At 45.9% G+C, this 26,605-nt stretch overlaps 2 protein-coding genes across 10 annotated transcripts in view; both read left to right on the top strand.

Annotated features, from left to right (window-relative positions):
- Positions 1-383: 383 nt before the first annotated feature.
- On the top strand, positions 384-20,490 carry Ilk (integrin linked kinase). Its single transcript, XM_077702324.1, has 12 exons — positions 384-511; positions 707-817; positions 4,150-4,315; positions 7,414-7,509; positions 9,061-9,157; positions 9,253-9,333; positions 10,736-10,821; positions 11,972-12,203; positions 12,664-12,785; positions 15,294-15,393; positions 16,167-16,297; positions 18,441-20,490. Exons 2-12 carry the CDS (start codon positions 729-731, stop codon positions 18,585-18,587), a joined length of 1,347 nt encoding a protein of 448 aa, XP_077558450.1. The 5' UTR covers positions 384-511; positions 707-728; the 3' UTR covers positions 18,588-20,490.
- A 5,883-nt stretch (positions 20,491-26,373) lies between these two features.
- Taf1 (TATA-box binding protein associated factor 1) overlaps positions 26,374-26,605 on the top strand; it is a 59,427-nt gene continuing 59,195 nt past the window's right edge. For all 9 annotated transcript variants that reach the window (XM_077702308.1, XM_077702306.1, XM_077702309.1 and 6 more), the window contains exon 1: positions 26,374-26,490. The gene's annotated coding sequence lies outside the window, so the exon portion shown is untranslated. The remainder of the gene's footprint in view (positions 26,491-26,605) is intronic.

Below are 26,605 nucleotides of genomic sequence, written 5' to 3'. Positions count from 1 at the left end.
GACATGCGCGACGTTTCGCGCAATCGCGCGGCAAAATTGTCGCCACATTTAAGGGGTTGGATGGGAATCCTTACCTCTCACACTTTGCAAAACATTGTCGTTGGCAGCCAGCGGTGCAGAGAGGACGCGGGACTAGAATTACGCTCTGTAGCAACAAACTGTACGCGAAAAAAAAACAAAAGTGGGAAGAGCCACAGCCACTGTTGCGAGCGGTTTGTCGTGACCTTTTTCGACAGTTTGTGTACAGAGGGAGCCGCCGACGAGAAATATGTCATTCATTAATATTTAGCATTAATAAACTAAAATAACTAAAGTAACAATATACTGTATATTTACCTCAATTTTAATTGTGTGTTTAATATTAGGACTGTTTAATTATAAATTCGTGAAGAAAACTTGCATGACAAACGCTTCCGGTCTTCTACATCCTGTTTATGAGGTTAGCGCCTTAAATGGATGTTTAGCTCATGTTTAGAGACGGGGTGTGTACGGTACAGTTTCTTTAACAGAGGTAAGTGCTTTGGCCCCAATTTTCTTAGAAGAAAATTTCCGTAGTGATGCGATTGTATGGTGCTGCTTGGCTGTTGGGACTTCGCAGTCAACTCCGAGTTACATCGCTGAGTACATGCGTCCATCTGATACCTTTCGCTCTTTCGCTGTAGTGTACTTTCGTGCAGCCTAAGTATTTACGAGGCGTTATTTCCAGGTGAACAAACAAGACTTGAACTATGGAAGACATTTTTCACTGGTGTCGTGAGGGAAATGCATTTCAAGTTCGAGTTTGGCTTGACGACACGGAACATGACATGAACCAAGGGTGAGTAGCTAGGAGCTGTGGCGGCTGCTCTCGCAGACCATAGAAAGAAGAATCGCGCTGCCCGAATGGCGGGCAGTTTTAGGTATAACTGCAGTAATGTTTTGCTGCTATTTTGTCCTTCACTGAATTGAGTGCGGCTCCTTTTTTGGAGAGCGATGACAGCGCGCCCACGCTTTGGTTTCGCATTGGCCTGCTTTCGTTTTCGGCTGTTAGAACATTTAATTTATGAAGCCTTTGACGTTGAGCGTTCTTCTCGAATATATTCCAGTAACATTTGGCACATTTAACGTTGTTAGGTTAAGATCTGAGACTAGTGTGTTCGTGCTGTAATAGTAATAATAATACTTTATTAGCATACATATTCTGGGAGACCCAAGCCTGCAAGGGCCGCAGAAGGCAGTGTGCCCATACCAATAGGCCTGCGGGCCCAGCCTGGGTCCCAATGATCACAGCTATTCACCACAGAGTTGTTGACTACACCAGTGCTGCACTACGCAGTCCGTTGGGCAGCCCTCATTATAGTCCTGAGGTCGTCGTCATCGGGCAGGAATGTTCCAGTGTGGTCAGATGGGAGCTGGCGCCATAGAGCTGCTGCGCGGGGCAGCCAAGATGAGCCATGGCGTTGCGTGCGCGTAAGGAGCGGCTGAAGATAGCCTGTTCGTTGGCTCAGGCGCGGACCGTAGGGCAATTCTTGGTGGCCTGGGAACATAACGCGGCACATCAGTCGTACTGTTAAGGCCCGTACTCTTGAGTCAAGGGGTTGCCAGAAGGCATGCCGGAGCAGATAGGTGGAGGAAATTCCAGCATACGGGAGTTGCTCCCTCTTCGGCGTAGTACGGCGATAAAAGGTGTACGCCGCGCGACGTTGGACGCTGGCGAGATTTGTTTGAAGTGCCTTGGACTGGGGCAACCATACGGCAGCGCAGTATTCAAGGGTAGGTAGAACGAGGGCTGTGTACAAACTTCGAAATGCACTCGCTGGCATTCCATTGGTCACGCATGTGACGAAACCCACCAGGCGGCGAGACTTGGACAAAGTGCGATTGGTGTGCATGGAAAAGTTCAGCCGGGAGTCAAGCTCGACTCAAAGCACAACTGCCGTGTTGGCTCGGCTTATTACATGCTGCCCAAGCTTTAGAGGAGGTGGTTGGAGAGAAAACGGTGGGCGACTTGAACTAGTGAAAGTAACTGTTGAGCATTTATCTGAATTGGTGGGGAGATGGTGCAGCTGTGTCCAGTACAGACAACGGTCAAGGTCAGCCTGAAGATTGACGTAATCGGCAGGAGAGCGGAGGGGTTGGAGCAGGGAGATGTCGTCGGCGTACAGGATAGGAGTGGATGCCAAGTTATCTGTAATGCTGTCGATGAAAATGGTGAACAAGGTAGGGCCAAGGACGCTGCCCTGTGGGATGCCGGAAAGAGCAGGAACAGCTGTTGAGGAAGCGCCTTGGTAGATAACTCGCTGGGAACGGCCAGTGAGAAAAGAACCGAGCCAGCAAAGCAAGGGCCCACGCAGCCCTTTGAGCTCAGCACTCGCTAACAACCCAGGATGGGGAAGCCGGTCAACGGCCCGAGAGAGATTGAACTGGACCAACTCGACGGGTGTGTGGTCGTCAAGGTGCACACTGATGGTGTGAACCAGAGTACCAAGGGCGGTTTCACAGCTGCGGCTGCGACGGAACTCATGCTGTGAGGGTGACAGAAGGCTATTGCTGTCAAAGTGCAGGTGAATTTTAGAGTTGAGAATTTGCTTGAACGTGCGGCACATGACTGAGGTGGATGCAATGGGGCGGTATGAAGACAAATGATCAGCGCGAGCGACATGTCCTTTGTGTACTGGTGTGACATGGGCCATTTTCCACAAACGAGGGGTAACACCAGAGTCCAGTATACACTGGAACATCCGGCAAAGGGCTGGGGCCATGAAGGGAGCTGTGGTCTTAAGTACAAGAGGGTGGATACCATCAGGGCCAGGGTTCTGGAAAGGGCGGAGCTGGGACACAGCTTCAAGGACGTCGTCAGTAGTTATCGTAATGGAGGATAAAATGGATGTAGGCTGACCAGTTGTGGCGGCATGAGGGGCATCAGTAGTCGCACTAGAGGGGGCCAGCGGGTTTGCACTACAAGAACTGGTCCAGACTGCAGCAAACTGCTTGTTTGCTGCAGTCGCCGAAACCTTATGAACCATGCATGGTGTAGCGATGCTTGAAATGGCTGTACGCCTGGCAGCTAGCGCATCCTCGTGAGCATCTGCGCGGGGAATGTAACCTTGTGGTTGCATGGTGTCGAAGCACCGCCTCCAACTTCTCTACATGATCTTTGGACTGAGATCGCGAGATAGTTTCTCGCGATAGTTCCTCGCGGCGCGCAGTAGCGCTACTTCAAAAATATATCAGTCTTTGGATTGAGATAGTTTCTCTGAAGTATTCACCGCGTTTATTATGTAAAGTGTGATCAAGGAACCCGTATGGGTTCCGAGACGTCTATTTTTACCTTGACTTGGTCAGTGACCGCATCATCTTCTTCATAGCGAAACTATATACGTTGGATGCTGCTCAGGACACTAAAGGCAATGGCCTAGCTGCACTCTGGGAACGACTTTGTCAAGGCGATTACTAAATTTATTGTGCTTCTATAGTTTATTTTTATAGGCTGGTGTGAAGCCCTTCACTATGGCGCACCTCATCGCCTGTGTAGTGTCGGCGCGTTAAACCACATTACAATCAATCAATCGAGGCTGTTTCGGTTTCAACGAAACAAACACTGAGGCAGCTGCCATGACAGGACGGCACTCTTGATGTCGCTGTTCTCGTCGCATGCGCCCGGGCAGCATGACATCGGCCCCAGAACTGTAATGTGGTACACAAGGCAGAACAGCTCGTGCCAACAGCAGCCTGCACTTTGGCTACATCGTTGAAGCCCTGGCATCGGCAGTTTGGGGCGAGGTGCATGGTGATGCACTCATTGTGTCATGCTGATGCCGATGTCGAAAGGATATCCAATCTAAGCTTTCTCGCACATGCCGATGTTGAAAGGATATCCAATCTGAGCTTTCTCGTACATGCAAAGTTTAAAATTGATTTAAAATACGTTTACTGACTAAAGTAACTGTGGAAACTTCCATGGAGATATCTCTATATACAAATAAATGTGTTTATATAGTTATCTCAGCTTTGCAATTTTATGTCTGTACTCCTTTAGGTTCTAGGCGTTAATGCAGAGTGTGCAAAAGAAATGAAATATCTTGTGGCAAATGTGGGCTATCATTATCTTGCTCTTAGTAATGGCGGAGTGCAAACTCATCAGTTTTTGTACGCGTGTTTCTTGTGTAGGGACGACCATGGCTTCAGCCCGCTGCATTGGGCTGCCAAGGAGGGCCACGCCAACATTGTGGACATGCTCATTGCGCGAGGCTCCCGGGTGAATGCCACCAACATGGGGGATGACACAGCACTTCACCTGGCTGCCGCTCATGGGCATCGGGACATCGTGCACATGGTGCGCTCATGTTTGCCTGCTTCACACATGTCCCCAGTCAGAGCTCTTCATTGGACATCGATTGCAAAACCAGTTAGGTGGCGTGCCCCCCCCCTCGTTGAAGGTGTGGGGAAAGAGCACACAGGAGACAAAAACTGGACTTTGCTGAACATTTACTCAATAACAAAGCCTAATAAAATGAAGCTTGCTTTTTAAATTAGAAAGCATAAATTAGGTAACATTTATTTATGTTTCCTCAATTTTTCTTTTCATGCCTTATGGCAGCGGCAGCAAGCACTTGAGTACTGCTTCAGCTCTCTGCCGACAGACGACATCTCGTCAACTTGTCCTGTGCTCGCCCCTGTTCGGCCCAGCGCAGGAGGGCCAACCGCTGACCGGCTTTCGATACATGGGGCTTATTGGGTATTTTGCAACTGGTATATATTGAGTAACTCTGTCCCCAATTCTGCTTCGGGTTTTGAACTGGCATTCAGATTCATAAAAGGCCAACAAAATTCAATGAGTGGATCCAAATTGACTTTCCAGTTCTGGCGGAATCAGAGGTATCTTGCTGGAGCATGACGAGGTGCTGTGTGTCTGAGCAAGTCTGTCTGAGTCAACCTGCACGTGGGACACTGATAACTGGCCGTGATTACATAAAATTGGCTTCAGTTGAACCAGGGGAATACTTCCAAAATGAGGTGGTGCCATCACTAGCATTGGATGCTGCACCCAACAGATCCTGTAAGGATGCAAATGTTAACAATCACAGTTCACTCCTCTAATGCCAGGCCACATTATTTCCTATAAAATGTGCTCCGTAGAGCAAGGCAAAATGCCTGGGTAATTTGTTTGAACCGTGTTGTGAAATGCATTTGATGAGATCCCCCTTTAGGTGCCCTGCCATTTCATAACGGCTGTCAACATCTAAGTAAAAATGTGTGTCCCAGCCAGCACTGTACAGCAGCAATTCTCGTGCAGACAGCGGCTGAAAGAAAAAAGCGCGTTATGGTTACCTGTGCCAGCAGCTGTCATGAGACGATGTGATAGGAAGCATCATTGACGACGGATTCCTCTGTGTGTGCTTAGCACAAAGCAAATTCTTCAGTTTTTGTGATCAAATTAACTCCTGCTAGGTGTGATCATTTATAACCACTATATCGCACCTGATCTTTCCTGCCTGCGCTCAGAGTACGCTTTTAGTATGTAAATGCACTAGCTTCACTTAAACTCATGGGCAGCTTAATAGAAACTGCAAACAATAGCAGCTGTTTTTGTAGGCATCCAAATGCCTATTTTACTGAAACGTATGAGCTCCCAGATGGCTTTTGATGGTTCGGTAAGCTTTCTTGTTTGAATTAAAAGATCAAACCTTTCATAGTTATTTTAGTTTTTGTTTGAAAACAGACAAAGCTTAAGTTGTTCAGAAATACATAATTAAGGCTTGCATTTCTCCCTTTATTGTCTACCTTTATTTTATTTTCATTTATTTATTATTTTATGGCATAAAGGAAAATGAAAAGGAAAGGAAAGGAATACAACTGAGCCTCTACTTCATAAACTCAATTTTAGTGTCTCAGTTTAACAAATTTGGATTCCCCCTGTAGTTAGGTACCCATGTTCCTAATGCTTTTTCAATTCTACAAAGTTCTCAATTTAGTTCAATAATGTATGGGTCCCATTGACTTCAACAGATGTTCATTTGTACATGTGCAGGGGTGCAGCCTAACAGAAGGTATCAAAACTGCTGCATAGTGGTTGGTTAGCGAGATGAGCAGTAAATCTGGTGTACTGATCTTGCATTCGTTGTACTGGCTGTTGTAGATTTTGTTTGGGGCGAGAAATGACGATAACCCTTAAATTAAGCCACTCACTTTATTAAATCTTTTTGTATATAGCACTCCTGCACACGAACAAAATCAACTAAAACAGCAGTCATTGCCAGGGGTGTTTATGCAATTCAGCCTGTTTGGCAATGCTTGCGAGCTTCAGCGTCTGTATTTTAAAAGCTATTGGTTCAACGGAAATTTCCAGGTATGTAATACAAAAATTCAAGCACTTATCCTGCTACTCTTCACAAAATGATTTTTAAATTTTAGGCTAGCTTTGCCAATTTCTCTTGCACTTGTCACGATTCCTGACACTACAAGACCTTGTGTGGAAAAGTGTGTGAGGCTGCTTCATATTTCTGTGCCGTTAAACTGGTGCTGTCAAGAGTTTCATGCGTATATGGATATTCCTGGCACTGTCCTCTTTTGATACGGGCCAATTAAAATTCGTGCTTTTATATGGCAGAGTACACAGTGGTGTGTTCAGTTGATCATCTCTACAAGGACACATCTCTGACAAGTGTCTGTGGAAAGGAGTGCCAAAATATGCTGCTTTTTTTTTACTTCAGTGCACCAGTACCTTCGAAAGGCCGTAGTGAGGAGAGGAAGAGAGAAAAAGAGGGGGGGACAAACTTTATTATCTACAGTACCTAGGTCTAGGTCCTAATTGCAGTCTTCAGTTCACTGGGTCCTCGTGGTGCTGAAAATTGTTCGCATGGTTCCGGTGCACATGTTCAGAGAGAGCTTCTGGGCAGCCTGGATGTTCACTGTTGGCAAGAGATAATGAGGAAATAACAGCACATAGACATTCCATGTCATTAATCAAGCTTCAGGGCATTGGTCAGTAATACAGATGTTGGAGAAAGCTGCAAAGCAGACATGCAGCATAGCTAGCTGATGTGATCTCTCTGACAAGTGCAGTAATTATGTCTCTTAAATTTTTTTTTTTATGGTTCCGAAACTGAATAGACATTTTACATACAAGTAATTTCAGTTTGCATCGTTTCTGAGCAGTCAGACATTTCGGGCACGCTATATGACCACCTGAAATGCTTTTCTTTCATTTTGTTTTGTCTTGTGCAAGAACATGATGATAAGGTGGCTTCATTGGTTGTTCAGCTGTGCAAACACCATTTAAAGTGTCCCTTTCTCTTTTTGACATTTTACAGTAAGCCAGAACCACTTGGCCATTCTTTCAGGCCGACATGCTTACATGTGTTGTGGATGTGCAATTTAATGCTTAGGCTGGGTTTTCCAATTGTGCTGTTGTGTTGTTTGTTTTTTCTGCAGCTACTTAAACGCAAGATGGATGTCAACGCCATCAACGAGCATGGCAACACACCGCTGCATTATGCCTGCTTTTGGGGCTACCAGGCCATAGCAGAGGCAAGTTCTCTTGTGCGAATTTAATTGTGCCTGCGTCGTGGAAAGCTGCAAGTGTAACACATTGTCTGGGCATTCTTTTCTCTCCCTTGCCCTTGTGATCAGGTGTGCTAGTTTTGCACTGTACCATACCTATATACAATGCCACCAGTATACTCCTGAATAGATAGTACCTGTTTCCGCCATTCAACCTCCAAAATTGGTTAATTAAATTGTGTACAAGCACATGCGTCAAGCCCGCATATATGAGGTATGCATTGATCTTTACTGCTGCATGTATTACTACGCCAAATTGATAGTAGAAAGAACACCGACTACCATAGGAAATTCATATTCCTTGCATTTCCTCATGATAGTTTTCCCATAGGATTAGCTTCCACCATATCTCCTAGTTCACATGGTGTAAATTGTGTGTCTTCTTCTGTAGCACATCTGCTGTGCTGTGCTTTGGAATCCTATCTTACAAAGTTTGTGAGCGTGAGAACAACGTACAACTTTGCTTAGTTCGAAAGACTGCCCTATCATGTCTAGTGCATGCAGGCTAAGGAGAAAAGGCTGGTGATGTCTGAGGGCTGGTGACGTCTGAAAAATATTTCCCACATTTGCCCCGTGATGTTACCGGTGCAACCTGTATGGGAGCGGCTGATACCTTTAAAAACAACCACGAATTTTCTTAAGCTTTCAATTTGAACTAGCTGTAGTAGGAATTCAGGATGTAACTTCTTGCTAATGATTAAGTACTTAGAATGTATGTGTGTGGAGTGGAAGAAATGACTAGATGACAGCCTCTCACTGCGATCCTTGTAACAGCTTGGTAACGCTCAAGATTGCCGTAGTGGGAAGCAAATATGGCTGCGCATTTTCTCATAAGATATGTTCAGCGTTCAGTAAGCTTCAAGTTGCCAAATTCCAGCCCGATAGCCTGAGTGGAAGCAGAAACCAGAGTCCTTCAATGCCTTTCTGGTCATGAAACTTTGCCGTCATGCTATGGGAGAGCTTCGTGCGCTGCCCAGGGAGGCCATGCCGCGGCGCTGATGTGTATTGGAGGGCAGCCGGAGGCCTGGTCAGAGCGCATTTGGCAGGGAATGCACCACGGAGTAGGATCAAACAGATGCTCACCGCCTTATCAGCAGTGCGCTTTCGCTTTACGTGTTGTGGGCCGCTCAAATGGACTTGTCATTTTGTGAGTGGCAAAAAATTTTGGTGCGAACGGGCATGCTGCTACTGCTTTCCTGCCTGCCGGTCTGGCTACAGAGCAGCGGCGGCCGCCCGATGCCCTCCGATCTGCGCTTGCGCCCCTCGCGGTAGCCTTTGTCCCCATGTGAAACTTGGCGGGGAGTTTCATGACCAGAGAAGCATTGAAGAACTCTGCAGAAACTGAACCTGTGGCCGCACTGTTTCGCAGAGGAAGTGCTTATTAGCTTTCACTCGTTAGCTCTGTTTCAATCCTCATCAGCTTTCACCATCTCCCTCTCTGCACCTACCCTAACCCTCATAGCACTTCCCTCACAACACCTGTGTGGCGCTAAGGTCTACCACCTTTTCTGACCGCAGGACTTGATTGCCAATGGTGGCCTGGTGTCCATTGCCAACAAATATGGGGAGACGCCCCTGGACAAGTGCAAGGGCCACATGGGAATGCGCCTCCGAGGTGGGTCTGGCCCCTGTGCCCCACCTCTCCTTGCACATGCCACGTGCTTGCCCAATGAGGCTGACAGCTTCCTTTCTTTTATTCCTGTCATCTAGAGGTGGCCGAACAGGCGGGCCAGGATTTGAAGAAAGTTTACTACAAGGATCAAAACTGGCTGGGTACCAAGACCAGGACCAGTGAGTCGGATTTGTTTTGCAACACTGTTTGACGTTGTAGGGTGCAGCTGTTGGACTGGCTTGTCTTTGTTCATTCTGTCTGCACTTTCAGGATCCTGTCTTCCAAGTTTTTGTGTATGCATGCGTGTGTGTGGGCGTGTTTTGTGGAGGTAAGAAAAATAATACATGTCAATGCTGGAAATTGAGCCCTGGACAAGCTGGTGTGGAAGCATGGGGTTGTAACCACTTGGCCATGGTTCCTTTGCTGGTATGCAAATACGACTGCAGGGTTTTATAAGGAAGTCTTGTAAGCTGTTGCCAAGTCCACGAGAAGGCAGAATAGTTTGTTGAAGTATGTGTGATTTACGCTCCTGTTTTTTATTTGTTTTTTTCCATCTCTTCCTGAAGGCTGCAGCAGCAGAAAGACAGGCCATTGCTAGATGGGTCCGGAGGGTCATCTGCTGTTGAGAAAAGTAATGGCACAGCTTGCACTAGTCGTGCAAGGCTGGAAAAACAGCAGAGCTGGCGGCCCCTCTCCCTTTTTGGGAGACCCGGCTGTTGCACTTCGCATGGATTTCTGAACTTGCCGCTGAAAGTTCTCCATGACTGCCAGGCCCAGATCGCTTTGTCTGCAGCCTTTCACATCTCTCCCAGAGTGGGCCGCGTTAAGACAAACTATAATTCATGGAAACCAGCTTCGCGAACTCGTTGTCTGTGCTACCCACTTCAGGTGTGAACACATGTAAACTGGTGAGCAGACGAGCATGGAAAGGTCACGCCACGAGCACTGGGCATAGTGTTTTCGAAGGTCGAGCTGGCCAACGCCAGGCGCTCCTCACATGCACTCGGTATAAATGTTTTAATTTTTTTTTAGTATTTTTTTTTTTGCAAGCTCCTCACATGGCGCAAGTCTGGATGGTGCCGCTGTACACGAGCCTTTACGGAGACATCATGCCTTGGCGGGTGCTGTTGAAGCTCAGTGGAGCCATGCCTAGGCTAGCGAAGCTATACACGGCTGTGGGGGGGGGGGGGGGGGGGGGTTGCTAGGCAATGCGGGGTGACATCATCGCTCCATGAGGTTTTTTTGGTGCGACTGGTGAATAACACTCGGCTTAAACAGCTCTGCTGTTAAAAAACAAGGGCCATGCCAGTGTATGGCACATACCCATACGGGCGACCAGCCAAGGTTGGGTGGAGTGGTATATCCAGTGTCAAGAAGACCAAACTCCCTTTCACAACATAAACCAATGCATGGGACATATCAAATGGGGGGGGTATAGACCAAGGATAGATAAAAGCCACGTGCACTCTGTTAAAATGGTCGGCCAGTGTGCTTAAAACAGCTTGCTGTATAAAAATGAGGACCATTACCTAAGCCAGCCATATTATGTTGGTAGTTGCATGGTTGCCTTGCTTCTTTCAGGGGACGCAACACTTTCAAGGCACTCGGGCATTAACATGGACGAGCTCAAGTTCTTCCAGCAGATTGCGTCCACCCCTTCAGGAGAGGTGAGTGGGTCACAACTTGTTCAGCCCCCTTACAGAAGAGGGGTGCTACGTGTTTGCAGTCCTTGTGCTTTGCAAAAGTTGCACACACAAAAAAAAACAACTTGAAAAATTGCAATCGATGTGGTTAGACAAATATCAAAAATGCAAACTCTGTTCTTTTATAAAAGATTTTAGGCAGAGAATATGCTTTCCATTCTATGCTTGTGTATAACAATCTTGATTGGTCTTGAAGCTTGCCTTATGCAGATTGCATTCCCTACATGGCTTTTCCACAGTTTTTGTACTGCGGCAGCATTCCAAGTGCTGTCCGTTTTGAGCCACGGCGTAGTATCTGGACACGGGCCTCAGATGTGTAGGCTAGGGCAGGTGTGCTGATGTGCACATGAGTATCCAAATCCATCGTTTATATTGCCCCAAGGTCATCGCCCCATCTAGATGCTTAGTGTTTGAGCTGTATCTTCCTTTATGTATTATGTCTTTTTTTGTGTTATCTGAAGTGCACTAATGAAGTGCGTTGACATGCACTGGTGATGTTTTGTTTCGTTGCTTTTTATGCAAATGCCCTTTCTGTTAAAATACCCATGGCAGTGCAGTATTTCCAAATGAATAATTTATAATAATTGTCTGCTTTTATTCTGGTCCCAACAATAATGTGCATTTGGATTTATTCTAGACAGATGTCTTTAAAATAGAAACTACCTGGCAAATGCTCGCTCTGGTTGCCTTGAAGAAAGGCTCCATCGTCTGGTCTTCTTTAAATTATAGTGCTACTGGGAACTTGCGTTTTGAGCCTAAATTGAGTCAACTTCGTGAAGGGTGCTTGTTGTTTTTGTTTCAGTTGTCGCATGTCGTTGAAAGTGTATTAGTCCTCCGCATATGCATGGCTTACTGTAGTACTGGCCTTTTTGTGTTCTCGTAGTGCATTGGTAGTGCAACATGCAAACTGGTCTAAAAACTCAGAAATAATGAACTAATGAACTAGTTTTCTTTAACTATGTATTTTGTTTTTAAAAACAAAGCCAAAGATTAATTTGTTCCCCAAAATAAGAAGCGAGACGAATAACAGCAGTGACCAGCACAGTGCAGCCTTCTGGCGGCCGTCTGTAGAGGAGCGGCGAGTGACGCTGCAGAGGCTCCCCTCCTTGTGCAGACCTGGAAGGGCTCGTGGCAGGGCAACGACATTGTGGCCAAGATCCTGAAGGTGGGGGAGGTGACGCCGCGCATCTCGCGAGACTTCAACGACCAGTACCCGCGGCTGCGCATCTTCTCCCACCCCAACGTGCTGCCCGTGATTGGCTGCGTCAACCGTCCCCCGCACCTGGTCGTGGTGCAGCAGTACCTTCCCCACGGCTCGCTCTTCAACATCCTGCACGGCTCCTCAGGTGGGCGCTCTTTATGGTGCGGCAAGTGCGTGCGTGGGCCCCCCGTGTCTTTCCTTCTCCTCCCACTCAGGATGTCGAGGGAGGCAGTGCACAGGGTTGTGGGTGGGGTGGGCAGTGGACGGACCTGGAATTGGGGCGCACGCTACTGCATGTGTCCCATCTGCGTGCTTGATAATTCCTGCCTGTGGCTTCAAAGTTAAGCTTTTTTAATTGGTGGAATCCTTGTCACTGCCAGTCCTGCCTCATAGCTGGTGGAATGACAGCCGAGCGAAGCAGCCTGCCTTGCAGACTTATTTGTAGGCAATCCCAGAGTTGACAGAATGCACTGTGTCAGAAACGATCATGTAACGAACATAAAAACGGTTGGGCGTTTGTCTGTGGCCATTAGAAGGGCGGAGCCAGACAGAAGTCGTGCAAGGTTGTTGCCAGTCCTGCTCACGCTCTCCTCCATGCGTTCCAGGGATGGTGGTGGACCAGGCGCAGGCACTCAAGTTTGCCATTGACGTTGCTCGCGGCATGGCCTTCCTGCACACCCTCGAGCCCATGATACCCAACTTCCAGCTCAGCAGCAAGCACATCATGGTAAGAGGGTGGTGGTCTGCTCCTTGTGTGAAGCCACATAAATGGTTTGAGAGCCCATTACAAGTGGAAAAGAAATGAAAACTTGCAGTTAGCTTTGGGGCCCAAGCCTTACTCGAGCCTTTATTTGCTAACTCCACTGTGCCCCAGTGGAGGACGTAAAATTTTAAATATGTGTGTGTTTTCCTGGAATGAACTTCAGCTGTGAATGTAGATCCAAGTGTTTCTCCCCTCTCCCCTTTCTGTTGTTTTTGAAAAAAAAGTTTCATTCCAGTGTGTTTTTTCATGTATCCTGTGAACTTCGTTGTAGCGGTTTTTCCTGGAGTCAATGGCCCAAACAAGTATTTGTGAAATTGCGGAGGCTGAGGCAATTCCAAGACTGGGTGATAAGTGCGTTAAATCCCACTCGCTGGCCTTCGCCAACAAAGTACTATCTTCCTTGGCGATGGCATCTTCTGGCTCCCAAATTTTTTAGTGAGCGGCATTTAAGCGTCTGCTGGTGTGGTCCTGAAAATTAATATGCAGAAAACAAAGTAATGGTCAATAACCTCGGGGCAGTACAGCGGTTTGAGATAGGTGGCGAGGCAGTGGAAGTGGTAAGCGAATATATCTACTTAGGCCAAGTTGTGACCCCACATCCCAACCATGAGGCAGAGATAATTAGAAGGATCAGAATGGGGTAGGGTGCATATGGCAGGCATTCTCAGATAATGAATAGCAGCCTACCATTGTCGCTTAAGAAGAAAGTGTATGACAGCTGCATCTTACCGGTACTCACCTGTGGGGCAGAAACTTGGAGGCTCGCTAAGAGGGTTCAACTTAAACTGAGAGCGACTGAGTGGGCAATGGAACGGAAGATGATAGGGGTAACATTAAGGCACACGAAGAGAGCGGAGTGGGTCAGGGAACAAACGCGTGTTAAAGACATATTAGTAGAAAGTAAGAAGAAGAAATGGACGTGGGCAGGGCATGTAACGCGAAGGCAAGATAACCGCTGGTCATTAAGGGTAACAGAGTGGATCCCTAGAGAAGGCAAGCGTTGCAGGGGGCGGCAGAAAGTTAGATGGGCAGATGAGATTAAGAAGCTGGCAGGGATAAATTGGTCACAGTTGGCACAGGACCGAGGTAATTGGAGAGTAATGGGAGAGGCCCTTGCTTTGCAGTGGGCGTAGATAGGCTGATGATGATGATGATGTTGATGAGTGTGGTTTGGCAGTGTTGCCAGCTGTGTAACCGAGCTAACGAAGGGAACACCGAAGACAAGGAAAATGGAAGAGGAAAGTGTGGTGAAAGTTTGAGGGGGAGGGTGGTATGCCGAGGCAGCACGAGACGCTGCCCAGTGGCAACACGCTACGAGATAACCAAGAGAATGAAGGCGCCACCAAATATGAGCCCACAGGAAAGTGGAGGATGAAAGTATGGCGAGAGTGTGAAGAGGAGGGCAGTATGCCGAGGTCGCGCCACATAAGCCCAGCACCCACTGCGTGATGCACGTGCATCGGTCCTTCCAGAGCCTCTTTGTTGTAAGGCTCATCTGAACCACGTGAAATTTTTTGCGGGACGTTCAAACGTGGTTTACAACTACATACTCGGAGGTGGCGATGCGTTGCGAGATAACGGCAGAGTAGCGGCGCTACCATGTGTTCACTGATCACGCAATCACTTCCTAAGACACAGCAGCTATGCGCCGTGACCAAGAAGATTGCAGTTTGCGCTGCACACAAATTTCGCATTAGGGAGTAATTAATTGTGTTTTTTTTTTAATATAATGCATGCAGATGCATAGTCGAGTATAATTTCGCACAGTTGCATAATAAGTTCATTTGGACGTTTGCGCTGTGTGTCCCTTCTCTCTAATGTCTGTCATGTTTTTTGGCGCAGCAGTACTCATTTAAAGCCAGCTATTTGATAACACAGAAGCAGTGCAGAGAAGCTAGACCCACACAGGGCAGGCATACGATAGGTGTGTGGGACAGACACCTAAGCTGCGGGAGAAAATTGTTTGACGATATGACTGCTATCAACACACTTCACCCCAGGGTCCCCCATCACTTCTGGCAGCCCGGAAGGGATTCCCTGCACACTTGTCACTGCTGTGAGAACCACTGGTCTAGAACCGTGTTATGTTGGCACTGCAAGAATGCCAGATGGAGGAAAGTGTACACTTTTAGAACGAACCTTAATTCTCAGCATTGAGTAGCATTGTTGCCAAAATGAGTGACTTCATATTACGCTGTCACATTTCATTAGGCTGGTGCAGTTTGCCTTTTTTTTTTTCTTAGTACGGCTCCCAATCAGTTTTACACAGGCACAGTGCTAATCAATTGCGCAGTCTAGGGCGCACTTTTTCGGCCTGCAAGAAAGCACATAAAGCAGCATTTTGGGGCCAAAGGCCAGGGCGGCAGTACTTATAGGAAAGAGTAGATTTTTATCATTCTTGAAGAGTTGGCATGGTGCAATTTCCTCTGTAGTGGTAAGCTGACCTATTCCACTCGTGTTCTGGCTTCGCAGGTTGATGAAGAAATGACCGCCTATGTGAACATGGCTGATGCAAAGTTCTCCTTCCAAGAGCGAGGCAAGATGTACAATCCGGCCTGGTACGCACCTGAAGGTGAGTGCACGTCGGTCCATGCTCCCTATTCTGCTGTGGTCATAAAAATGAGGGAGGGACGAAAGAATACCTTCTGTGCATGGCATTGATATTTGTGGAATAGAATGACGCTGTGTGCACCTGGTGAGCACAGCAAGACAGATAGAGCAACATGCACTAATTGCAGTGTGCACTGTTTTTATTTGCTTTCTTTCTACATTTTTGTCAAGTTTGCTCAGTGGTACGGTAATTACCTGAATGTGATGGTGGCATTTGTACACACCAATAGTGGGCAGACAGTGTTTCCCCTCACTGGTAGTGCACGAAAAAGCTGTCCTATAGCGGGAATTTATGCTCTGTGACAGGTGAAGAATGGGCACATAGATAGCAGCAAAGAAAAATCAAAGAAAAGGGGTCACAAAATTTCGCATAAGTGTGATCATTCTGCTGTTTGTAAAAAGGTGTACAAGTCACACATGCCGTTGCTTCCATAGTCTAGCGACTGTGCTGTTTTTTTTGTTTTTTTTTTTTTTGCCATGTTCAAAATGTGTTTCAGAACTCCTTTAATAAACCTGGCACAAGTAAGGGCCTTACAAGAGATTTTTATAATGTGAGCCTTGTCACGGGTCTGTTCATTCAGAATATTTCCCTTGGTGATCTCTGTGCCAGACTCGTCCGTGCAGTGAGGCTTTGAGTGATTATTTCCAGAGACGGAGCCAATCTTAGGGCTCACTTTCTCCCGCTCTGCTGTGTGGTCGTCGTTGCTTACGGGGTCGTTGCCGTGTCGATTGCAGCCCTGCAGAAGAAGCAGGACGAGATGAACTGGAAGGCGGCCGACATGTGGAGCTTTGCCATCCTGCTGTGGGAGCTGGCCACCCGCCAGGTGCCCTTTGCCGACCTCTCGCCCATGGAGATCGGCATGAAGGTAAAGGGGGGATGCGCTTCCCAGTGGCAGCTGGCTGTGCAGGCACTGGCTTTCTCTCTCGTCTTGTTGCTGTCTTTGTGTTACAGTAAGGTGGCTCGCATATATATATTTTTTTTATGCTTGCAATTTTTGTCCTGCTTATAAAAGAGAAGAAATTGCTTGGGATTAGGCGGGTTGGTCTATAATCACTGGAAAATATCAGCTTGAATGTAGAAAACAAAGGGCGCTCGAGAAGAAAACATGGACACAATCAAACAGTGTGTCCTTGTTTTCTTGTCGACCGTCCTTCATTTTCTACATTCAAGCTGAAATTTCCAAGATAAGCATGTGCTAGGTCTCACGTTCGGGGTATGTAAATATATTTTTTTCCCGTGGCGCAGAGAAAAGGCTCATTTCATTGAAACAGTGCATTGATACTAGACAAGGGTCAGAAGAGGGGTGAACAGGGCAGGTGCCGTGTACCCTTCTGTGTACCCCTGTCCTGTGTATTTGTCCTCTTGTCCCCATCTAAACAAACGCATGCCGTTTTAGCGAAATTAATAGTACTACCGACTCGCCCAACTTACCATCCTGATTCAGAGAAGGAAGCTATGCATAAAAAGCAAACAAAATGGCCTTCAGTGCATTACGGTTAGTTTTAATCTGCACATAGAGTTAAGCACTGTTTTAAACAGCTGTGTAGCCAAAAAGCCGCATCTTCTGGAGAGGAGGAGCTATTAGTCGTCTCTGTAGTTATTGCACATTTTCTTGTTTCGAAAGAGGCTGAAATTAGTGTGTGCATGTGTAAGAAGAGGAGAGAGTGAGTGTACAGAGTGCCTCCTTTCCCCCTCCCCTCTAACAAGAAAAGCAAGCTCCATTTGTCTAGGGACGTAACAGTCGATGCATCTCTCACCGATGCTTTTTCTTGCTCACGGCTGAAAAGAGTGTTCATTGGTCGAAATGATTCACCTCATTGCGTGAGAGAAGAATTTAATGGTAGGCTGACCGCATCCGTAACATTTTGTGGGACAGTCCCACATAGGAGTCACTGTTCTGCATCCCTGAAGAGACCAAAGAGAAGTCAAATTTCCCAGTTTTCAAGATTAGAAAATCTACTGTACCTTGAGCGGCACTTCTAGGAACCTAAACTGGAAAGTCATGAACTTGCCCGTCACAGATTTTATTAAAATAAGCAGTTGAAATGGGGAGGGAAGGTCGGATGAGTGCTTTGTTAAAGCTTATTTAGCAAAAGCGTTAGGTCATTGGCAGCAAAAACACGGCTGTCCAACCTTGCGCTCATTTTCTGTGCTTGTGGTAATGGCAAACAACTGTGTAGCCTGCCAGGCTTTTTAGTGTTGTGCATCCAGCCGAATAGCAGTTTCAGACTCTATCTGATTTTACAAGAAATGAGATTTAACTGAGTAAATGGGCTCCATCTTTGAGGAACTAGTTTGCATGGGGTAGAAGTCAACTCCAAATCAGCGTTTAAAGCGATTGTTTCTGGAATCTTCGTATCATTTGTGCTTAGCCTTGTTTTCAGTTTTCGCATTGGTGCATATCGACTATTATAGAACGAGTAGCTTTAAACGTTTAGCATCAATTGCAACAAGTGTTTGCCGTGTTTGCAAGCATGGTTTTGTTATGTGACTTTATTTTAGCTCTAACGGGCCTAATTCGACGTTTGAATCGACTGCCACAAAGGTAGGTTTGAGATGTGCCTGCCGCTACTCGTTAATTGTGTCAGCAGGCATTTTTCTAAATTTTGGGAATAACCTAAGTGGAGCAAGTGCTTGGCATGGGCTCCGTAATCTTGGCATTGTGCCTCTTTCCAGAGTATTGGTTTGGGCGAGTTGGTGCATAGCCAAGTACCAAAGCGCAGCACAAGACGAGGGACAGAAACACAGAAGACAACACACAGAGCGCTATGTGTGCCGTCTTTTGTGTTTCTGTCCCTCGTCTTGTGCTGCGCTTTGATACTTGGCCTCTTTCCAGCAGCTTCTTTTGCTGTACCATGGGACATCTGTGAAGATGTTTGGTGAGTGTAGCGTGACACAGCGGGGCTTGCAGTGGTAATTTAGGTCGCCACCCAGGGAGCAAGGGGGGAAACCCCGTGTGGCGCAAGTGGACAGCAGGCGTCAGCTGCCCCTTCTTTGGCCCCCCACAGGTGGCTCTGGAGGAGCTGCGGGTGACGATCCCGCCGGGCATCTCGCCACACATGAGCCGGCTGATCCGCATCTGCATGAATGAGGACCCAGGCAAGAGGCCCACCTTCGAGATGATCCTGCCCATTTTGGAGAAGATGAAGCACTGAGGCTGTGCTCGCTAACTCACTCCTCCTGCCGCTGCCCGTAGTTACTAGTGCGCTGGTTGTGCAACTCGTTATGGCGTGCCTTCGCTTACAACCTGTTCTGATGCTGTCTGCATTGGGACCCCTGTCAAGCACTCATCATTGACGCAAACTGCACGGTGCCTTCGAAGTGTTTTTTTGTGCATGAAGAAACGTTTTAAATGCAAAGGCTTGAAAAATGCTACAAAAAAAGCACTAATGCAGTGCCTTTTGGCTGACCGTACTGTAGGCATACCGTATTTGTACGATTCTAACATGCATATTTTAAAATTAAAATAGGAGTTCAAAAATAAGTGCGTGTTACAATCGGACTCAAAATTCGAAACCGAAACCACCAACTTTAAACCGAAGCAAAGCGGCTCAATGAACGGTGGAGGCTTCGTTTAAACGCAATTAAAGTAATCATCCTAAGGGAACCTGGCAGCATCCCATGCGTAAGGCGTCCTAGAGTGGTGTGTTCGCGATTGGCGAAAACGAAGGGATCACGCTTTTAAACACAAAGCTTCACAGAAGGGCTTTAGCAGCCCACAGCATGTGCAGATTTTTGTTCAATGAAATGTTTTGTGGAATTTAGAGGCGTCTGTTAGCAGCATTATTTCGTGTGCGCATTAGAATCGTTGTCCAGTTGTGTTTCTGGTTCCCGGGTTTTGAATTCTACTGCACATTACGATTGGGGGCACATTAGAATTGTGCAAATACGGTAACTTAGCCTCTGTTCAATCTCATTCACAAATACTGAATCAGTTCAGGGCTGTTCAGTGTCGCCATCACTTTTGCATAACCCTTATTTCTCTGCTGTGTTGGTTGAAGCGGCTATTGCCCACCATAGAAATTATTGTGCCCGCCCTCAGGATGCAGTAAAAGGGCAAGGCATAATACCGTATTTTCATGAGTATAACCCGCCCCTGCATATAATCCGCATCCACACTTTCCGCCCGTAGGCAAAGAAAAAAAATCCTCGCGTATTGCCCGCACAATTGATACAGGAAAGGCTGCACCAAAGCTACTGCTCAAGCAACACATCACATACCATGTAGATAGAAAAAGCGGCTATTTAGCTAGTAGAATACACTGATTTCAAGGCGTAAGTGAGGTATCACTCGAGCCTCAGAATTTTTTGTGGTGATGTTGCGCAGACTCGCGGGTTTATAGGTCTTTTGTCGAACTAATAAAAATCAGTTGTTAGAGTGCGCTCGTCCTTGTTTTTTCTTCCTTGTCCTTCTATGTTTTGCACAGTCGCTGCCATGGAAGGCTTAGCCAGTGTTACCCCTATTTTGACACTGAAGTTTTCGCACTTTTGGTGCGGGTTATACGCACGAGAATACGGTAGTAACAGAGGTGGAAAATACTAGTCTGATCCAAAAAGTCGTCTTTTCGTGTTAACCCCACAAAATTTCTCAATTATTTGTTCAGTTTGAACGGGCTGAGCTTTTCTCAATTTGTAGCTGATTTCTGTTCTGTATCTCCTTGTGTTTTTTCACTTATGTGGCAATTTCTCACTCTAAATGTAACATTTGCTTTCTTGTGTGAAGAACATTAGAGGTAGCTGCTATGTTATGTGTTATTTACATTAAGATTATTTTTTTGTGTTGAACCGTTGGATTGTTCCCTGTGTAGCCATATTTGTATTCACACATTTAATGATTTTAGTTGCCAGTTTTTAGCACGAGTTTTTATTTTTTAGAAAGAAGTGTTGTATAACATTAAGTCTATTAGAAAGGATGCTCTAAGGTTTGCTATTTGTGTATTTTGTTTAGCAGCATTTGTTGGTCAGGGTACACTGGTGCATTTATCGCAAACAGAACATCACTGCCAAATTCCGTCTGTAAATTTGTTTTAAATGAATAAACTGTTGCCATTACTACAACATAGTGGTTTTTTTTTTCTTCCCGTGGCATTCAAAGCTTGGGCACTCATAAAAACAAAGTAAAAATTTCTGAAAATATTGTTTCATTCAGCGAATAAATTCATTAAATGCCATACAGATGGGTGTAGTGGCCATGCCCCTTACTCTATGGGGAAAGGAGACTGAAAATATGTATTAGATATTATCTATGCATAACTCCACCAATGATATTGAGAAGGTTAGAAATGTCAAATGCAGTACACTCGCGATAATTTAAACTCAAAGAGATCCCAGATTTTGTTTGAATTATCAGAAGTTCTGGTTGATATGACTTGGGGCAACATAACTCGGGTTGTAATAAAACATTAACATATATTGAATATAATACAATATTCACACAATACTGTAGTGTTACATGACTCCTTTGTCTTTGCATGAGAGTTCAGAACAAATTTTGGATGCCAGGAAGGGCAGCCTGTTCATTGCGAGAGTTTTCTGCACTGGTCAAAAACTTGTGGATCCCAGCAATATATGCTGAAAGGATGCAAATTTGCAGTAAAAAGTGGTAAATGCAGCAGATATTTTCCGCTAAGCACAAGCAAAAAGTATGAATTAACCGAATGTATGCAAAGGAGCAGTTTGATTAAGGCGGCTTTAAAATACATTGAAAACACAGTAGCCGAACTAAAATTCTTGAAATTTGTTTGAATTGACTGAAAATTTGATTTATTGCAAGTCTACTGCACTTGACAGTGCAACAAGGTGTTTTATGTTTTATTCACTCGCACTGTCCCCGGGGGCTGTTGTAAAGAAAGAAAAAAATACTAAAAATAAGGGGAGAGGCAAAAGCAAGGTTTTCAGTTTTTCTCCAGTTTTAGCCCTGGTGGCGTATTCCCACTGTGGAAATTTTTGTACACACCCCTGCAACCAAGAATGGGGTGGCAGTGGGCAGAGCTGCGGGATCCACGATGTTCATCCAGTTCCCGCCAGATCTCTATGGTGTTCCTGTCTTCTGCCCCTGTGTCTGATGCACCATAACAATACTGTTGTACTTTATATGGATGATACGAAACACTATATCGCTACTGCATGTGGAAAAAAAAGGAGTGTAGAGAAAGAAACACGTACGGTAGTCGTGTTCTTTTTCTGACCGCGTCCACCAAATAATGCCGTTATTTTTGTTTTTCACCAGTAGTAATCAAGTCGCCCATCCGTTCGTTCGCCCACTGAAACGCTTGCCCAGCTGTACGAAAAAGGAAGGGCCTGCTATTCAACACTTGAATAAAACATACGCAAGGCAACTCTGGCTTCCACTGCAGGTATGAGTACATTCATTACAATTCTACCAGATCATCCAATGGGTGTTAATTCGCCGCATTGATACAAACGATTTGATTTATTGATTGTAGGGTTTAACGCGCCGGCGCAATGCGGGCGATGAGGCGCCCCGTAGTGGAGGGCTACGGATTAATTTTGACTACCTGGGAATCTTTAACGTGCGCTGAAATCTCGTTGATACAAACGAGCTCTCGCATTTTAAGGTTCTCTGCTTTAATAGCACAATAGCACACAAACATGACAGAGGTGTAAAAATACATATAAAACTAGCGATTCCTATTTCTATTTTTCCAGTATTACTGTTTTTCAAAATAAATTTAACATTATGATTCAACATCATAAATTCAACCTTATTGAAAATAGTCTTGTATAGTTGAGGTCCGCTTCATTTGACTTGAAAATCCAGTTGTTTCCCGGCCACAAGCATGTTTGAAGATGAAAGAAAGCACCGTCTGTTGCTCTGCGTTGTCGCTCTTTTTTGCGCTCGGTGCAGATGACAGAAAAGAAAAATACCCTGGAGGCAGCCTCACGCGCTATACAAGACACAAAAACAGGCTTTCGACGCACTTCCCCTGCGGATCGTGAGGGGGGAGCAAGCCCTCCTGTGAACCCGCATGCAACACTGTGTGGATGCCTTGCAAATTGAGGGGATCGGGTGGTGCGCAACAATAGGACTGGTCATGAAGGCGACTGATGGTTGACGGGGCTATTCCTTGAATTGAAGTGAGGGGAAAGTTGGCTTTGGGCCCGAAAAATGTTTCATGCGGACTCTCAGCGGCCAAAACCACAACTTATGACACGATTGACGCTGTAGTTTATCCTCTTCAATGCCTTGGCCTGCCCTACTCCACTTTACAGTGCATGGGCTGGACTCGCAACACAAAATTAACATGCACACAGACACTTACAACCATTGCGTCAGCACATCTCCAGCGTCAAAATGCAGTTAAGCCCTGAGATAATGTTGCTGCGATTTTTAAAAACAGTGACGTAGCCAGGATTTTATATCGAGGGGGGAGAGGGGGGGGGGAGGGTTCGTTATTCTCCCTCTTCGTCCCCACCCTTAAAGACCCCCTAAACTGATTTTCTGTCTCTTCGTCAAGACGCCAGTTGCTTTCATTTGCCTAGGGTGTCCTTTTTTTTTTCATTTCAAGCCTAATTCGAGATAGTTTTCACTCTTTCAACCAACGTGTACTTATTTAACAATGTAACAAGCGGGGACCTTTCCTCGGGTCCTAACATATAAGTTACGCCAGGGCTTGCGAGTTGAAGAGGCAGGAGGGGTTTGACCACAAGAAGTGTGGCGCATTTATGTATTGAGAACAATTTCAATCAGCTGCCTCTATCTGCACATTGACTAGAGCTCTGATCTTTCTAATGTCAAGGGCCCAAACAAACATGACCTTCAATTGTCTCTCCAGTTATCGACCAAGGCTTGTGTTACATTCTCGAACTTACCTTCCATGGTGCAACGCATTTGTTTAAGAGCTCTGATGGGATCGAGGTAATGGAGGTTGCGTGAGGGCTGCAGAAAAGATGAAAACGAAAAGCTGAGAGGCACGCGTCGATCGCAGGAAGGAAGATAAAAAGTTGGCCTCTCCTTCTCTCTTTAGCTGTGCCGTGTGTATCCTTGGCACAAAAAAAAAAGGTATACATGACTGGTTGAACGAGCATGGGGCTTCCACCGGACTGTAAGCTTAAGACTGCTATTATACTATTAGGAACTGTTGGCCTGAGCCACCAGAGCTGCTTAAACGAGCTGGAAGTTGGCCGTGGAAGACATGCCAGAGATAGCAGAATCAATGGCGGCACACCGACGGAACAAGATGCAAAGTTCTGTATATGCGAAATAAGAAAATAACCTGAAATATCCTTCCCGCTTTTAGTATGTCAAAATGGTGAAAAGGGAGCCAGAAGAACCGACCAGTACGCGCTGGAAGCGTTATCTGGCGCATGCGATTCACGTACGCATGAAATGCATGTATGAGATTCACGCTCCCGCGAATCTTCCCGTCCTAGATGACCCCCTTCCCCACCCCCATCTCAAGAAATTTCGGGGGAGGATGTTTGACCCCCTGAACCCCCTAGCCCTGGCCGCGCCACTGTGTAAAACCAGAGACCTTCATTGAGGACTATGGTAAAAGCCATGGAGTTGTCGTACTGTGCACTCAATTTGAACGTTATGTTAAAATGTTTGAAGCACGGTATACTCTGCCATTGTAACTTAATGCTATACTTATGTTCAGATTTGTTACGTTACCTGACAGTGTTGCTTTGGAAATAAGCTTGGGAGTACGCTCTGTTGGTTTGTGTGGTGTTGCTTGTGTGCAACAACTTACAGGACACCTTGTTTACCTTTCTGATGCCCGGCAACTTTGGAGGTAGCTGGCTCATACGGTGCTGGATTTGTGCAGCACCATGCAATCATGGGGTGCTTGTTGTGAGTATGCGAATTAGTCTTCAGATTGTCGGTTGTGGGTGGCAGCTAAGATGCACTTGTACCTTTGTCATGCATAAAATGGAACCTGAGGATGAAAGCTGGGAGCAAGCAATGAGGAGTGGCAAGTCACGTATCCTGTTTCACCCAGAAGAAATGCGATGGAAAATTTTTATTACAACCCAAGAGGCTGTAAACAACCTTTGCAAGCAAATAGCAGTTACCTGTGCATGAAATGACAAGACTGGAAGAATTATCTGCCAAGAACTGCGAGATAGTACTGGTGACATCCAGAAATGCATTGTTGAGTTGTCTATCATTTGTAATTGTTTCAGTCATCTGGAAAAAAATATACTACCATCAGTTGCACATGTAAGTGAGGTAATCATTTGTACTCATTTGCTCATGTTTTGTCTTTTCTTCTACAGAGTGTAGACTGCTAAAGTAAAGGAGCATGTCCAGCTCAAATAATTTCTTTTCGGTGCGTATTTACAGGATCAAATGGTGAGGAGTAATACGAATCATCAATGTCTCACTTTCAAATGTCGAAACACTGTGGGTTTCCCTGCCACCAGCCTTAGCTTTTGTAAAAATACTAACTTCCCAAGGCCCTGGGATGTGAGGTCGAACAGCCGAAAGGTAAGGGCATGCACTCATGAAACAGAATTTACAGAAATGTTCACTGACATGGGGATGGACAGTGTCACTTTGCCTTGTTTGCGGTGCAACATCTGGTTCATATATGCTGTTTTCACATTTATCATAAAGAAATTACTGTACACTGAACTCAGTGACTGCAAATAGCTGCTAACGGAGCCATAAAAGTTTGTCGCTGTGTGGCTTTGACTGCTAAGGTAGGCTTTTAGCTAAAGTGGGCTTTGTCATGTTTGTGGTGAAATGTCTGGTACTCATGTTGTTTTCACATTTATTATAAGGATGTTACTGTACACCATACTCGGTGACTGCAAATGACTCCTAACAGAGCCATAAATGTTTGTTCTGGAAATATGTGACTGTATGGCTTTGAGTGCTCAAATGGGCCTGAAAGATGGGACTGGGGTTTGTGTGCATGTGTTTGTAGGTGTGACCGTGTGACTACTTGGAGTGACTTCCAGATTTTGCCCAGCTGATTATGCAGGAAATAAATAAATGAAACAAAACACATTCTTTCTTCTGCTTCATTTTTTCACGTGGCACACATTATTCCTGCTGACTAATGCTCACGGTGTCCACATGTCAAACTGTTTGCAACTGGTGGTGGCAGCCCTGAGTGTCGAAGGAGTTTTGCTGCTGGTTCTGGAGTTGTGTGCGCGAATCCTGGCCACAAAATTGCACATTTTTGCGAAATTTTGAAGCACTTTAGCGATGGTGGGGTGTCACGTCGCCGCCAAATGAAAGTTGGTGAATTGGACGGTCAGGACCATCACTGGTTAACCCACATGTTGGGCTTGGAAACAGGTAAGTGCAAGGTGAAGCCAGCATCAAATTTAACAGGCATGAATACCAGTCGGCGATTTTTTAATGTAAAGCCAGCCATGGTCTTACAACATTGATGTAAAAGTGACAAAGAAAAGGAGGCTGCTGCAGCCTTGATTGATTGATTGTAGGGTTTAACGCGCCGACGCAACGCAGGCGATGAGGCGCGCTGTAGTGGAGGGCTCCGGATTCATTTTGCGCTGAAATCTCGTACACAAGGGCGTTTTTGCTTTTCGCCTCCACCAGAAAAGCGGCCGCCGCGGCCGGGATAGCCGGGATGAGCGTGTAGCCAGTGTAGCCGCGGCCAGGATGAGGATTTTGCGGCTACACGCAGCCAATGCGAATTCTGTTGCCTGGTTTGACAGCCCATTGAAATTGGTGACAGGCGCGGCAGCAAAGCTGGCAAAGCTCAGCAGAAAGTTCAATAGAAGATCAGCAGAGGGTTTTTCTTCCCCTATGTAATACTTGGCACAGATGATGTTGAAGACCCAATCTATGCCTGCTCTCTCTGCCTTTTTCGGAAAAACAAGCACCGAAAGCTTTGTAGCAATTTATGGTTATCATATGACAGCATAATAATTTAAATATTCAATATTTGAAGTACAAGTAAATATCAATAATAATGATATTTATGATATCTTCCACCGCCAGGGAGCGACTCGGCGACTCTCTGAGAAGCTAACCCTAACAAGGCAGCATGAAGGCGCGCTGGATGCGCTCTTAATTTCAGGCAGTAATTATGTAGTTATTTCAAAGGAACGTTGTGAAAGGTAACAAAGAAAAGAAACGTATTTACCAACCAAATAGCTGGCGTCTTGTTTTTTGCATTATTACTGTAGTAGTTATACTAAAGAGCCGGCTGTGCTCAGGTGTAAAAGCAGGATG

Source organism: Haemaphysalis longicornis, unplaced genomic scaffold (genome assembly GCF_048455015.1).
Source record: "Haemaphysalis longicornis isolate Haplotype H1 unplaced genomic scaffold, Haemaphysalis longicornis Haplotype H1 scaffold_3, whole genome shotgun sequence".
Taxonomy (NCBI): Eukaryota; Metazoa; Arthropoda; class Arachnida; order Ixodida; family Ixodidae; genus Haemaphysalis; species Haemaphysalis longicornis.
This window is presented reverse-complemented; position numbering and strand designations above follow the sequence as displayed.